General features: G+C 39.1%; 1 protein-coding gene across 15 annotated transcripts in view; it reads left to right on the top strand.

Annotated features, from left to right (window-relative positions):
- Ralgps2 (Ral GEF with PH domain and SH3 binding motif 2) overlaps positions 1-15,986 on the top strand; it is a 123,793-nt gene that overhangs the window by 93,486 nt on the left and 14,321 nt on the right. For all 15 annotated transcript variants that reach the window (XM_060364505.1, XM_060364504.1, XM_060364500.1 and 12 more), the window contains 6 exons: positions 3,121-3,258; positions 3,400-3,490; positions 8,532-8,599; positions 10,176-10,311; positions 10,877-11,028; positions 14,376-14,430. In XM_060364505.1, coding sequence (XP_060220488.1) covers positions 3,121-3,258; positions 3,400-3,490; positions 8,532-8,599; positions 10,176-10,311; positions 10,877-11,028; positions 14,376-14,430 — 640 coding nt within the window. The remainder of the gene's footprint in view (positions 1-3,120; positions 3,259-3,399; positions 3,491-8,531; positions 8,600-10,175; positions 10,312-10,876; positions 11,029-14,375; positions 14,431-15,986) is intronic.

The following is a 15,986-nucleotide window of genomic DNA, read 5'->3' as shown; positions in this document are numbered from 1 at the left end:
CCATTCTGAGTGTAATTGTAAAGTTGGTGTCTCTGGCATCATTTTTGGTGAGACTGCAGGGTAGTGTGGGCTCGATTTTCCTAAGTGAGAATTACAGAATTTCGGTGCCCGATTAGACTGTTATTTCTAGTACATGCTGTGTTTAACAATAATACTATAAATACTGTAAACGGCTGTGCCTTGACTAAGATTGTGTTACAAACTGATAGTCTAGAAAGGCAGAGAGGTTTTGTGTATGTTTGCCTTGTTTATATGATAGGTGCTTTAATTTGGGACAGTTCTACTCCTTCAGTGTCAGTAAGTGACCGAAGGTTATGTTGTTAAAGAATAATAAGAGCTGTAACAAATGTGAGTGCCCAGTGCTGAACCTTAGAGTGGATTGCATACTTCCTGAATCTCCCTGAGTACTTGCAAGATAATTCTGAACAGCAACAGGAAAGCAAAACCGTGCCAAATACAGTGTCTCCCCGTGATCTGAAAAGTACCCTGCTTTGGGCTGGGGTGGCAGAGAGCCCTATATTCCAGATACTGTGGCTCTGATGAGATGAATTCTTTGTTTCAGGCATTCTCATTCTTGCGAATATCTGTGTTTTGTTTTGTTTTTCATGTTTTTGATAATTTTGAGAACTTGTGAAAGAAGCTTCTCACTTAGAGCTTGCCAGGTCTTTTTAGTATTTCCCTCACCCCTATGGCCAAAACAATAGCCACGTAAAAACTAGCAGTGCTATAAAAATACATGTGTCTCATCTTCAGTCTGGTCTTAAAACCCTGCATTTTAGTTGAGAGCGAGGCAGAATGCGACCTATTCATAAACACTTTCCACTGCTTGTATATCTTCACATAAAATCTTTGAAACATTTCAAATTTTAAAAAAACTAATTTTTATGAGAAAACCATCTTTGCAGTTACCAAATGTCAGCTTTTGGAAATGTAGACTAAACTTGTAAAACCACTCTTGCTAATGTTTCATGTTATATATTTGGTTATAAAAATCTTAAAAATGGTATTTCAATATTTCAGTGCTTTTTTTTTTTTAAGGAGAGATAACAGCAGTAATAGAAAAAAAGCTGATCTAGTCATTACCTAATTCTCAACTGACTTAACATTATTATTGGAACTTCAATTAATTTATAGCTGCCACAATTACAAAGAAATGATTAAAAGCAAACTGGTTTTTGTTTTGTGTTATGAACAGCGTTCATTTATTAGTTCATGTATGATATTTGGGTAGGGTTGTCAAACTTAGGAAAACTATTAAAGCTTCATTCAATTTAACTTAAATTTTATATGATATTCCTGTTAGACACGTACAGCTTGTTCAATAAAATGAACAATGGATGTAAAGTGAAATTTTGCATTTCAGTTTTACATTAACATTTCTCCAAAAGAGTTTTGGAAAAGATTACTTGTAGTATCAACTATAATGGTGTATTAGGGTTTTTCTCTTTTACATTAAGTAATCTATATTTAAGACTTTTTGATAGAGTCAGTTTCTAGCCTGTGGTTAATTTGATGGTCATGATGGATGTGTCGGCTGTTCAAATTTATATGCTGAAGAATTTATTTAAAGATAAAAAAAAAAAGGACTTAACTCCTAAATAGATTCTTATTTGAGCTCTTCATGGGGAAAAAAAATGTTTAGGGTGAATAACTTGAATACTATAAAAACCAGACTTGATTGGGGGTGGGAGGAAGCAAAGGAGAAAAGAAAGTTAGTGAGTGCACAGGGTGATAAGCAGGTTAGCCAGGCTTTTATGTTGTGTTAAGCCCCACCTCCTGTCCAGACATCATTCTTAGAGAACAAAAAAGAACAACTACAAAAATTAGTTCATAGTCTTTTTTATTTTATTTCTATTTCATTTTTTTCTTGGTTTTTGAGACGGGGTTTCTCTCTGTGTAGCTTTGGCTGTCTTGGAACTCAATTTATAGACCAGGCTAGTCTTGAACTCACAGAGATCCACCTGCCTCTGCCTCCCAAGTGCTGGGATTAAAGGCATTCACCACCCCATCCGGCAAGTTCATAATCTTGAACAAATAAGATATGAGAAGACTCAAAGCATTTATGCAGTCATGAATGTTTGTAAGTTAATGGTATCAATAACATCAGCTTGTGATAGGACACAGTTGGTAAAGGTAAGGATTCGAGAGTAGCCCCTGGGGCCTGGCTGTCCCTGACAAGTCTCAAGAGTGGTGGCTGTGTTGTTTTCATAACTGTAGATTTCAGGTTCTTCTCTGAAAACATACTAGATAGTTCCTAAATTTCTTATATGGGGACTTATATGGAAACTAAAGAATAACTGATGCTTAGCTAGACATAAAAGGTAAAGGATTTGAATTAAGAGACTTGTATATAAAAAGTAGTTGAATAAAAAGAGTGGCCAACAGGAGAACCAGGGTCTTTTTAGAAAGCAGGGCTGTGTGTCCTGGTGGGTATGTCCCTCCCTAGTGACAGTGTGCTTTTACATTCCACATGGGTGTGTCTCTTGGGAAATATTTTTGAAGCCGTAGCTTCCCGTGTTCAGGACGAATACAGCCAAGCTTTGAGAAACGTGTCATTCCTAACTGATCACAGAAAACATGACGTTGGTTAGGAAGTCAACTTGAGTTTGTAATCATGAAATGATTTCAGAAACCAAGCTGCTGGTCTTTAAAACAAATAATTCACTTGCACCTGCTAGATTAAAACCCTCTTCATAGTTGAGGCTGTGAGCTCAAAGCAAGGCTGTGAGGCTAATGTTAACTTCCCTATAGAAGGCCTTGGCTGTGTTGACTCAGGGGGTTTCCTTAGATAAAACAAAAACTGGAAAGTGGGTAGTGTTTGAATTGATGTGACTGCTGAGCTTTAGAGATTAAAATGACCCCTGCCAGTTCAAGAACTCTGCCTTTTGCCCTTTGATTGATTAATCTGTACGTGAAAACAACACGGGGAGACTTTGCAAGGAACTTAGGTTTGTACGGCTTGACCTCAGCTCTAGAGGTCTCAATCCCAAGAGACCGTGGTGCTATATTAATAATGTACTCTGAATAAGACATGCTGGAGAGCACTCGCAGATTGAGTTTTCTTCCCTCTTTGAGTCATCCAAACTGCACTAGGAATTACTTGTCTGGCTTTTGTTCCAGGTATCTATTTGTCAGACCTGACTTACATTGACTCGGCATACCCATCCACGGGCAGCATTCTAGAAAATGAGCAAAGATCAAATTTGATGAATAACATTCTTCGAATAATTTCTGATTTACAGCAGTCCTGTGAATATGGTGAGTTAAAGAATGTCTTTTTTGGCGTTAGTTTCAGCTTGGGTGCCACGAGGCCTTAGCTACCCTTAGTTCTAGTTCTCTCCTTAAGTTTCTTGTTACTATGCACTTTACTTGAATAATCATTTGTCATCTTTTGCCTAGATATTCCCATGTTGCCTCATGTCCAAAAATACCTGAACTCTGTTCAGTATATAGAAGAACTACAAAAGTTTGTGGAAGACGATAATTACAAGTAGGTCCATCTTCACATTTGCTACTTTCTCCACTTTGAGTCTTAACCCTTTCGTCCAGCTTTTAAACATCTAAGTGTGGATCTGTACTAGTTCCCAGCCAGTGATCCATTAAGGGTGATTACACGTGTTTCTTTTTATCACATGATAGGATTGAACCAGTATACAGATGCTTCAGCTTTTTCTTAGTACAGCTTTTGAGTCAGCTAATGCTCAGCAGGTAAAGGCACTTGAGGACAAGCCTAACTGTGGCCTTGATTCTGGGGCCTGCAAGGTGAAAGGTCAGAATCAGCTTGTTTAATATCCTCCCCACAAAAAACTAAATACATATTAAAATACATTTTAACATTCTTAAGCTGTAGAGAACAGAGATTTAAATAAAAAGTAAGTTTTTTTTTTCTTGTGTACTTGAACTCTTTTCCTAAGGAAATTTATATATCTGTAATTATGCCATTTACAAAATACAAAAATTATTCCTTCTTATGTGGTTATTTTTAGACTCATCTTTGAGTGTCAAAAGTTTCCATGGCTTGAGAGACTAAGCTTTTCATGTCTGAGTTGTTACGGTATCACTGTGGCACCATATTTAATCTATATCATACAGTCCGTTACTCAGGACTCTCAAGCTGGTAACCCCTTCTGGTTCTCAGCAGCCTCACTTGCCATCCCAGCTGCTGGATAGAGAGGATGGTGCCTTTTTTTTTTTTCTTTAATTTTTTTTTAATAATTACAGTTTATTCACTTTGTATCCCAGCTGTAGCCCCATTCCCCATCCCCTCCCAATCCCACCCTTTCTCTGTCTTCTTTTCCTATGCCCCTCCCCCAATCCAATGATAGGGGAGGTCCTCCTCCCCTTGCATCAGACCCTAGTCTATCCGGTCTCATCAGGACTGCCTTGTCTTCCTCTGTGGACTGGTAAAGCTGCTTCCCCCTCAGGAGGAGGTGATCAAAGAGCCAGCCACTGAGTTCATGTCCATAGGACCAGATGGTCCCTGGTCCTATTATTGTGAAACCCTCTTGGATACTCAGAGCTGCCTTGGGCTGCTTCTGTGTAGGGGGTCTAAGTTATCTCCGTGCATGGTCCTTGTTTGGAGTATCAGTTTCAGAAAAGACCCTGTGCCTAGATTTTTTTGGTTCTGTTTCCTTGTGCAGCTCCTATTCCCTCCAGGTCTTTTTATCTCCCCCTTCTTTCATAAGATTCCTTGCACTCTGCCCAAAGTTTGGCTATGAGTCTCAGCATCTGTTTTGATACCTTACTGGGTAGAGTCTTTCAGAGTCCCTCTGTGGTAGACTCCTGTCCTATTCCCTGTTTTCTCACTCTTCAATCTCCATTTTATTTGCCTTTCTGAATGAAGATTGATCATCTTACCCAGGGTCCTCCTTGATTAGCTTCCTTAGGTGTACAGATTTTGGTATTTTTATCCTATATTATATGTCTAATATCCACTTATAAGTGAGTATATACCATGTGTATCTTTCTGTTTGGTTCTATTGATCCTCCAGTCTGTTTCTGTGCCAGTACCATGCAGTTTTTATAACTGTTGCTCTATAGTATAGCTTGAGTTCAGGCATGGAGATTCCTCCAGCAGATCTTTTATTATAGAGGATTGTTTTAACAATTCTGGGTTTCTTGATAATCCATATGAAGTCGAGAATTTTTCTTGCAAGGTCCGTAAAGAATTCTGTTGGTAATTTGATGGGAATTGCATTGAATCTGTAGATTGCTTTTGGTCAAATGGCCATTTTACCATGTTAATCCTGCCAAGCCATGAACATGGAAGATCTTTCCATCTTCTAGTATCTTCTTCTAATTCTTTCTTCAGAGACTGAAAGTTTTTTTTAATACAAATCTTTGACTTGCTTGGTTAGAGTCACACCAAAGTACTTTATGTCTTTTTCTTTTAGTTTAACTTGTTGATATTTTTTCCTTTGCTTTCTTTATCTGTGGATTGTTTTCTGAAAAGTGGTAAATTATTTTCTTCTGATATTAAATATATTAAGCTCTGAAAAATGTTTAGGTTTACTTTTGTTATGTGTGTGCGTGCACAATACTTGCTGGTGCTTGAGAAGGTGGTGGGCCTCCGTGTGGGTGTGGAATTGAACCCAGGTCTTTTGCAAAAACAAGTGCTCTTAACCACTGAGCCAACTCTCTAACCCCCTGAAAAAATTTTAATGCATCTAAAAATTGAGTTGTTGTTTCTTTATTTCCTGTGCCTTCAGTTGCTGATACAGAATTTATGCTTGATAAACACGTTTTTGTCCAAGGGCAATAAGAGCAATTATCTTAATGTCCTAAAATCTCAAGATACAAGTATCTATTAAAATATCTCTTCTGCCCAAAGAAACTTACTGATGTTAAAAGAGTTAAAGTATTGTGTAGAAGAGTAGTGTAAGTGAAATCTACACAACCACAGAAAATGAGATACTTTTATTGACCTTAGCAAGATTGTGATGGAGTTTTTTGTTTTTGTTTTTTTATAATTAAAGCAAACTTTTGTTTTTTGAGGCAAGGTTGTCCTGGAACTCACTATGAGGAACAGGCTGCCTTGAACTCACAAAGATCCACCTGCCTGTGCCTCCTGAGTCCTGGAGTCAAAGGCAACACCAACCATTCCTAGCTTAATGCTAACTTCATTTTACTGAAACGGATAGACTCAGGTAGACTTCAGCTGCTTGCAGAGTGACACGTGACAACACTTCATTTGTGTAGGCAGGCCTGTGCACCATACTGATTTTGTTTTCATTAGTGGTCAGAACCAGAGCAACCTTAGAAGGTGTTGATTATGCTTTTGCCAGTTGCTTGGATTAAAAAGTAAGGTATTGTGCTTGTCCTCAAAGACAATCTGTATCTTGTATCAATCTGATACAAGGCACATGTGTGCCTGATACTTCCGGAGGTCAAAAGAGGCCATCTGATTCCTTACACCTGGAAGGTGGTTGTGCATTTCGGTGTGGGTGCTGGGAATCTAGCCTGGGTCCTGGAAGAGCAGCCAGTGCACTTAACCACTGAGCCATCTCTGCAGCTATTTAGTAACTAGTAAAAAATGACAATTATCCAAAGGCCTTTGTTCAGGCAACTTCATTTATTATGGCTAGCGTAATTACTATAAACAACATCTGTGACTTTCAGTCGGGTTGAAAAATCCTTGTTTAGAACATAGTTTTAATACAGAACAGTTTTTTTTTTCTTTGTGACTTGACATTACTCTTATGAGGTAGAGGTTTAGTACCATTAGAAACCACTGACATTTGGAGTAGCAGTTGGTCATTGCAGTGCTTTCATGCTGCTGGTAGATGCTATAGGCAGCTCGCATTCTGTTCCGTCCTGAGGGTGTGGTGCTAGGAAAGGCAGACACTGCGTCCAACAGAATGCGTGCACCGCACATGCGGTCTCTAAGCCATTCGTGTGTGCTGTCAGGTAACTGTAATGTAATTGCTTTTTATTGTCTCAGGTTATAAAGTTATTAAGTTCCTTCATTGATTTGTGTTCACTATATATGCTTCTTTATTTTGTGATTTCACTGAAAACTCCACTCAGTAGAACATTTGCTGCTGGTTATAAAGCCCTTGATTAAGCCTCCAGTCCACCAAAGCAGAGCAGACAAACAAGAACTTCTGATTTTGCAGATTCTTAGTAATAAAAGGGTTCACAGATTACACCAAAACATTTTCTATAATTAACTGCTTCAGTATTGCTTCCCAAAATTACTTCCACTAATAAAACTCGAAATGGCCTTCCAAAAAACACAAAACTGGGTATGTAAGTGGAGCAAATAACAAGAAACTTTGACTTACATTACAGGCCTGAGCCTCTCCCCAAACCCAAACCCCATACCGCCTGGAATGACCAGGAAAGCAGTGAGCACCAACACAAATCCTGAGCTTAACCTCAGCGCTTGGGGAGGCAGAAGCAGACAGATCTCTGAGTTCAAGGCCCAGCCTGTTCTACAAAGCGAGCCCAGGACAGCCAAGGCTACAAAAAAAAAAAATTCTGAGCTTATTTAAAACACTGTGAAGGGTTGATTTATATCCTTTGAGTTTTCTTTTCTTTTCTTTTTTTAAACTTGATTGTACAGTTTGTAACTGTGAACTTTGTAGGTGACATTGTTGTGTCATGGTGTGAAAAAATTGCACACACCTGGTAAGGTAGGGATAGAAAAGCCATGTGCAGGAGATCTTTGTGTTTCTTTACACCTTTTTTTCCCCATAAGCTATGTTATTTGTTTTGTTGGGTAGTTTTGGAAAAAGTGTTTTAAAATTTTCAGTACTAAAGTCAAGCTAGTAAATAGTTCATCTTATAGAGATTCGAGAAATAAATAATATATTAAATAATACATGAGCACATTCTTGGATTTGATTGTCCTTCAAGTTAAATGTGTATTGACAGATCTAAATAATTTCTGCTTCATTTTGGTTTGTGTGAGGCAGCATCTGAAACTGTAACCCAGGCTGGCCTGGATCTCATTATGTAACCCAGGCTGGCTCCATGTCCAGCAAAAGTAAAAGCATCCTTTAGTAATTTAGGAGATGTCTTTCACTGTAGTGAATTCTTTGGCACTTTTATGCGGTCAGCTGTGTTTAAAATACAGCGTTTTGATGCTTTCTCCTCTTCAGTGTTTTCTAGAAGTATATCACAAAATTGGCTTAAGAGAGAGATTTAATACCTTAATTAAAAATTACATTGAAAGAAAAATATATATTACAGCTCACATCAGTCTGAAAATATTGTTGAGTTTTTTTAATTTATTTTCATTTTTTTGTCTGGATGTTTTGTCTACACGTATGTTTGTGAATCACGTATGTGCCTAGTGCCTGTACAGGCCAGAAGAAAGCATCAGATGCCCGGGAAGAGGAGTTGAGGGTTTTTCGGAGCTACTGTGTGTTATGAGAATTGACCCGGGGTCCTCTGGAAGGGTAGCTGGTGCTCTCAACCATTGAGCCATCTCTCCAGCTCCCTGTGGGGTTTTTACTTTTGTAAGGAGACATGACTGTAATGTTTTGCCAGTGCTCGTTGTTCTTATGCTTTGTTCTTTTGGAATTTAGACTCTCGTTAAAAATAGAACCGGGGGCAAGTACGCCACGCTCAGCTGCTTCCAGGGAAGACCTGGCAGGTTAGTCCATGGGTGTTGGTTGCTGAACAGCTGCTTATCTAACAGGAGACCAGGTCACCTGACCACATAGGAAAGAATTGTACTTAAGTGAAGACTTAGCATGTCTTACACTAAGAAAAATTATTTGGTGTATTAAAATATATTTCAAAATGTATTAAAATGTTTTCCTGGTTTTTTTTTTTATTAAAAAGTTGTTTGTTGTTTATCAGTAATGTTTGAATAAATGTTTCCTAATCAAGTTTGGAAAACACATGATATGAATAGTAGATTTATGAATATTATCTTTAATTATCAAGAATACAGTTCATTAGGCAATGAAGACATTGCAAAAAATCTAATTTGAATAATTATAGAATTCAATTTTAGTGACTTAGGCTTTCTTAATATTTACTTCAGTGCTGGACCACTTACTAAAAATATAAACATACTCCCTTTTTTTATCAACAAGGATTTGCAACTGGTTTATAATGTACAGCTAAACTCCTAAAATCTAAGAAGTTACTCCTTGAAAAATAATTGATAAGCACCTTTTAAAAATCACCAACATTGAGCTGGATGTGGTGGTGGTCCACAGCTGTAATCCCAGCACTTGGGGAGGCAGAGGCAGGTGGATCTCTATGAGTTCGAGACCAGTGTGGTCTGCAGAGCGAGTCCAGGACAGCCAAGGCTACACAGAGAAACCCTGTCTCAAAAAACAAACAAAAAAATCCAATTCCTAGTACAAGATTCCTAGTACAAATTCTAAGACTACTTGAAGGTCTGGCTCACTAGGTGGAGGAAGTAAACTGTGTACAGTGACAAAGGTGAAAAAGAGCAGCTAGAGGAAGGGCGCTCTGAGCAGAGGGAGATCATTTCATATCTACCTCTTAGTTGTGTTTCTCAGTTCATGTGGAGCTTGTGCTGGCCTCTAACTCACCATCCTCCTGCCTCAGCCTCCTCATTCTAGGATTATAGGTACACGCTTCCATGCACAAAACTTTTTGACATGCTGTCACTCACTGTGTAGCCTTGGCTGGCCTGGAACTTGCAGGCATCCACCCACTGCTGTCTGTGGAGAGCTGAGATGAAGGGTGTGGGCCCGGCAGCTTTTTAGTAAAGGGGTGTTTTGAAATCTGTACACTGTGAGATGTTTTTATTCCCATAAAAAACTTCCAGTGTCAGGCAGTAAGCACTTGACCTAGCCTCTACATTTCTTTAAGAGAAATTCAAAGCTGTGTATAAAAAAGCAGGGTATCATATTGAATCCACTGAGTCTTGGACTGAGAAGACCTAGGCATTTAGTCCAATTTGTATCTGAATTAAGAGCCCTAGCCTATTTTTTGCCCATGTACAGTAGGGAAGTACTTAACACTGCCTTTGTTTAATGTACATAAGAGAGATAAAAATTAATAGTTATTCTGTGATTGGAGATTTATTTTAGAGTTTGGGAAATAAGTATTTCTTCAAGTCAATTAAATAGAACTAACAGTATCTAAAACTCAGAGCACAGTTTTATATCAGAGAGGTTTTGCTTTTGGTTGAAGGACCTTCAGAAACCTGTGGCCATTTCTCTTTGTTCTCTCCCTTGAACTCTTAGGACCTGACGTAGGAGCCTCTCCACAGAGCGGGAGGAAGAGCAGTGGTGCCGAGGGAGCCTTGCTGCCACAGACACCCCCGTCTCCTCGGAACCTCATTCCACATGGACACAGGAAGTGCCATAGCTTGGGTTACAAGTCAGCAGTTTTAATTTTGTCTTTCAGTTTTTTAGTAAAATATGTCTATATTCTATTTAGTTAATAAGTTAAATAAAAATTAAGTGCCTGTGTGATTGCTTTGGTTAATAATGTCAGTCATCAGATTCAGTTTAAAAAAAAAATATTTTGTTTGCATAAAGAGACTTTTTTTTTTTTTTGTACCTGCGTTTGGAATTGAGTTTCTCAGCAGTGCTCATATTTGAGGGCAGTAAATCAGGAATTCAGAGAACTCGGGAGAGCATATGCTGAAGATTTCCTTTCAAAACTACATCCTTGTTACCAAGAGGAATTATTTGTCATAACAAATACAAGCAATAAATTAAGCTGTAAAAAAAACTACTCTTATATTTCTAAATACAAAGAAAAGAAACCCAATTCTTATTTAATGTCATTAGTTTTGCATTATTGATTCCTCAAGAAGATGCGTGCTCAGTGGGTGTGGCTCTACTCCAAAACAAGCTCTGAAGACAATTTTGATTATTCTTGATACCCTGGTGCTGTAGAAGTGTAGGAAGCTATGAGGACCGTCTCTCTTTGTTTCTAGCTTTATCCATAAGATGAACACAGCAGAATTTAAGAGCGCGACCTTCCCAAACGCAGGGCCGCGGCACCTGCTGGACGACAGCGTTATGGAGCCCCACGCACCATCCCGAGGCCAAGCGGAGAGCTCTACGCTTTCCAGTGGGATATCCATAGGTGAGGGGGACTCCCCAGGGTTCCACCTGCCACAAAACAGAGTTTGAACATACAAATGAAAACAAACCTCGGCTGCGGAAATATCCATTAACCCTAGCACAGTGGTTCTCAACCTCCCCAATGCTGCAACCTTCCTGGTGTGATCCCAACTATAAAAAATTATTTTTGTCACTCTTTCATATAATTTTGTTACTGTTATGAGTCATAATGTGGATGTCTGTCATGCAAGATACTTAATATGTGACCCTGTGAAAGGGTCGTTCAACACCTGCAAGGGGTTTAGACCCACAGGTTGAAAACCACTGCCCTGGCGTAAATATTCTAAAAATGTGGTTTAAAACAAAGCTACAATTAATTATATGGCAATGATAATAGGTGTTGATTATTTTTAAAGTGCTAATACTTTTGACTCTAAATGAAAAGACATTTATGGACTTTGAGAAAAGACCTTAAGCTGCTTTACTTAGTTGGCTAACTGCATGCAATTTGGATGTGAAAAGGACGAAGGGAAGGAGTCAAGTGTGATTCCAAGTCATCTGAATTAAGCAGCTAGTTAGCTGGTGGTGACCCTGCCAAACACGGGACTGGGAAAGAATCGATTCTGGCTGTGACATATATATTGAAGGATGGCTGAATTTGACAAGGGATGAATTCTGTTTGGATCTTGTTTGGTCCTTACTGGGGATGTCACGTCATTGAGTGTATGAATCTGGAGCTCACTTGGAGTTGTGTTCGGTCTGCAGGCATATGAAAATTACCCTCTTTGTAGTACTCCAAACTGAGACTGTTTAGGTCACCCAGGTATAGTGTAAATAAGAACATTGTTCCACAGAGAAGTTTACAGAAAGTTTTGAATAGAAGCTAGACTAACAAGGAAAACTAGGAAGGAGAGGAACCAGATGTTCCATGACAGAAGCCCGTTGTTCTGAAGAGGGAAGTTGTTTTGTGTGTATGTCTACAGACATGGCACGTGTGGAGGTCAGAGGTGGTCATGAGATGTCCTCCTCTGTGACTCTTTGGAACTGAACTGGAACACAACTGCCAACAAACCCTCAAGATCCTCTTCCCTCTTCCTCCCGGTGCTGGGATTTGCAGGACTTGCTGCTGTGCTGACATGGGTTCTAGGGATCCAAACTCAGGTCTCCATGCTTGTACAGCAAGTATTTTATTCACTGAGCTGTTTCCCCAGCACAGAAGAGGGACATTCTAAACATACCAATATCTGGTGCAAAACAAAATTAAGACCCTGTGTGATAAGTTTCCATGGCTGCCTGAGATGAGGTTTCAGGATGTGATTAAGCCTTCTCCAAAGTCAGTCATGTAGGACACAAATCAACTCTCAACAAATACAACCCCTGTTTTTACTTCTTAAACTGTTCTGTTATCTGAGCATTCTTTTTATAACTAAAAACTGTATCTCTAGTATGCTCAGTCCCTGTGGTTTTATGAAAGGCCTCTACTGGCATGTTGCCCTATTGGCATAATCTCTTAGTATCCTAGAAAGAGGTGCATTATCTGAGCGCTCTGACCCCCACAGTCTGAGAATTCCTAAACACGGAGTTGCCCGTGAGCCCTCCAGCGCCCCCGGCACGCTACACTGCCGCTCTCCTCTTACGGAAATGCTGCTGATTATAGCAATGTGCAGCATCAATCTTGATGTAAGATAAAAGAGCCTGTTTTCAGTTAAGTTTGTTGTTCCTGTGGAATCTCGTGTGCTACTTAAGAAAAAAGATTTTTTATACAAATTTGGCTTTTTGGTCTGTGTGTATTAAAATTAGGCTCTAGTTTAGTTGTAGTTTTTACTTTTGTTGTGAGTGTGTTTTATCAGAAACAGATGAAATGTTTATGAACCTCCATAGAGTCAGGATTTATTGAACAACAGATTCACAGGTACAGCAATTTCAAGGCGTTAATTTGCCAGATATTTCTACTTTCCTTGATAAACTTAGCCAAGGCAAACACAGGTTTTTGGTTTTTGGTTTTATTCTAGTCTTAATTGATATTAGCTCCATATCAGGTATTACATACCACACAGATGGGTTGTGGAATGGCTACATAGGGTCAAGAAGGCAAGGGGTCTGAGCTGGGAAACTGGCTGACAGTCCCTGGGGTGAGGTAACAGACCAGCAGAGGTCTGTGGTGAGGGGCTGCAGCTGTTGTCAGAGTCAGCCAGATGCAGGGTCAGAGTCAAGTCCAGGGACAAAGGACAGAGGGCAGGGTCAAGTCCAGATGAGCAAAGGAGCAGATAAGTACATCTAAATAGACAAACAGGAGGACAAGCAGGCAATGACTTGTAAGAGCAGAGCTGAGCTGACACTGTGAGAGAGCCAGGGACCCTTTACCTGCCTGTCCCTCGGTGCACACACCGCTGGTCAGGTGGTTGGTTGGAGCAGGTGCCATCAGAGGGTTGTAACCTCTTCGTGAAGTCGGGGTGAGGCAGCTGCACCCTCCTTGATCTGCCATCTCCATTAAGTTGTTGGGCCTGGCTTCTCTTATGTGATTTGAGTATGCCCGTGTGCTCTTACTGTCTCAGTCGACCTGGTTGATTTGTAGGGTGCAACATTTCTACTCCGAGACACTTGTCTAAAGTGCTCAAGGCTCTGGGTTTGAATCCAGCACTGAAAAATAAAAATCCTGAAAGGAAAATGACTTAAGTGTGATATTCTTAATTTGAAGTAAGGATGCAATCCCCCCCCCCACACACACACACATAACAACAGCCTTAGGAAAAGTCAGAGAATAAATACAAAGATATGTTAAGAGACGGTCTCCAGCTTGAGGCACTTAGTGTAACTGAATGAAATTGTCAGATAATGTCCTGTACTTAGGAGACACCTGTGGGAAGTTCTTGAAATCAGCCTGGCCCTTACTCTCTGTTGTAATACAGTGATGTTCCAGATTAGGCCCTGCCCTGGAAACTCCATTTCAGATTTCATCAGGTTGTTTATCCTCATGGTATATTGGTTTCAAAACTAAAAATTAGTATTCCGGGAACTTCTTTGGATTTCAGTTATGGCAAACTTAGTAAGATGGTAGAAGATTTTTGTCTTTGTGCTCTTGTGGGTCTAATTCAGGGGTAGACTAGCTCTCTACCACTAAGCTACATCTCCAGCCCTTGTATATTGTTGTTGCTGCTGTTTGTTTTTGTTTTTAAGTCAAATATTGTTTGACCCAAGTTGTCTTTGAACTTAAAATTAAAATCCTCCTGTCTCCACCTTCCAAGTACTGAAATTATTAGTATTATTAACATATTATTAACATGAGCCACCAGAAAATTTATTTTTAAATATAAAATCTTAACTGGAAAAATTACTGCTACAACAGTAACAGAAGACATTTGATTTTAGGGAGTAGTGATGGTTCTGAACTAAGTGAAGAGACCTCGTGGCCAGCTTTTGAAAGGTAAGAAAGTATTCACTAATATTTCTTTGAACTTATTTGGTCTATCTTAAGGAATATATGAATTTGAAAAGGTATTTGTTACATATCACTAAGTGACGTAAGTTTTTTGCTGGTCAGAAGACATGACAAATAGACATTTAAGTCTGGAATTGTACATGAGAATGGCCACTTCTGATCTTTATGTTTATTTGGTATTTTCACATGTGTTTGAATTTTTGAAATTCTAATAATAATGAATTTTAATAAAAATTTTTAAATAACCATAATTAACTTCTGTGTTCCAAAATGAGATTATTCTTAGGTCTGGGTAATTTATTTAACTCTTGCTTCTTTAAGGACAAAATGATAGCTAATTTAAAATTACAAGTAAGATTGTCAGTGCTTGTGCAGTGCTTCACACTGAGCCGCTGGAAGGCCGTGCTCCTTCTCCTACCCTTGCTGCTTTCAGCTATAAACTATCCTCTGTGTGGAGACGGTGCACTGTATCGTCATCAAATGGAATGTCTCCCTGAGACTGACAAAAGTTATTCAATAATTACTTGATAAATGCCCATTCGAAGTCTTAGGTCATTACTTCACTATCCTCAAGCTCAAAGACATTTGACTTGACAGAAGTAACTGTTCCGTTTTCATGTGTAAACTGAGATCTGAACCTGTAAGCAGCAAGTGTAGTATTGGGGAGATGGAGAGAGGCTGGTGGTTTTTTTGCAGTGCTAGGGACTGGACCCAGGGCCTTCCATGAGCCCCAAGATCATTGTTTAGATTAAATATGAATGTTATACGAAAACTCTGTATCAGTCACTTTTAAACAGGAACATTTTAAATTATATTTGAGTCATCTTAATTTAAAACTGCTTATTGGAAAGCTTCCTTTTTAAAGATTTCTCACTAGCATGTTATTAAGATTTCAGTTAAACACTGTATTTTTAATACACCGAGCATTCCCAAGTTTTCTTTTGTAACAATTTGTTTTTACGTCTTCTCTTCTGAACTTTTACTTTTATTCTCTTTGTTTTTAAGATTTATTTTAATTGTGTGTGTATACGGATTTTTGCCTGCATTTATGTCTGTTGTGCCTCATATCCACAGAGGTCAAAGAAAGGTGTCAGATCCTCTGGAAATGGAATTATATGGATGGTTATAAGCCACCATGTGGTTGCTGGGAATTGAACCCAGGCCCTCTGCAAAAGTAGCCAGTACTCTTAATGCTGAGCCAGCTCTTCAGCTCCAACCTTATCCTTTTGAGTTTACCTGAAATGTTTTCAGTTAAGCTCAAACATTGCGTTTGGCGTGTTCTCTGAATTCGTGAAGAGTGTCTTTCCCTCTGGAAAAGCATCATAATAACATGTGTCTTAATTAAGGTGTATGTTGTCATTTTTAGGTTAATAGTATTGACAGCAGCTGTTTGTTGGGTCGCTCAAACTGCCAGTGCCTGACCCAGTGTGCTGTGTGTGAATGTGTTCTCATCCCAGCAGACTGCCTAGGCAGGCCGTTTGTAATGTGTTAACCTTCATACCTCAAGTAGTGTCTTCATGTGTGACACCATCTATTTTACA

Source organism: Meriones unguiculatus, chromosome 11 (genome assembly GCF_030254825.1).
Source record: "Meriones unguiculatus strain TT.TT164.6M chromosome 11, Bangor_MerUng_6.1, whole genome shotgun sequence".
Lineage (NCBI taxonomy): Eukaryota > Metazoa > Chordata > Mammalia > Rodentia > Muridae > Meriones > Meriones unguiculatus.
This window is presented reverse-complemented; position numbering and strand designations above follow the sequence as displayed.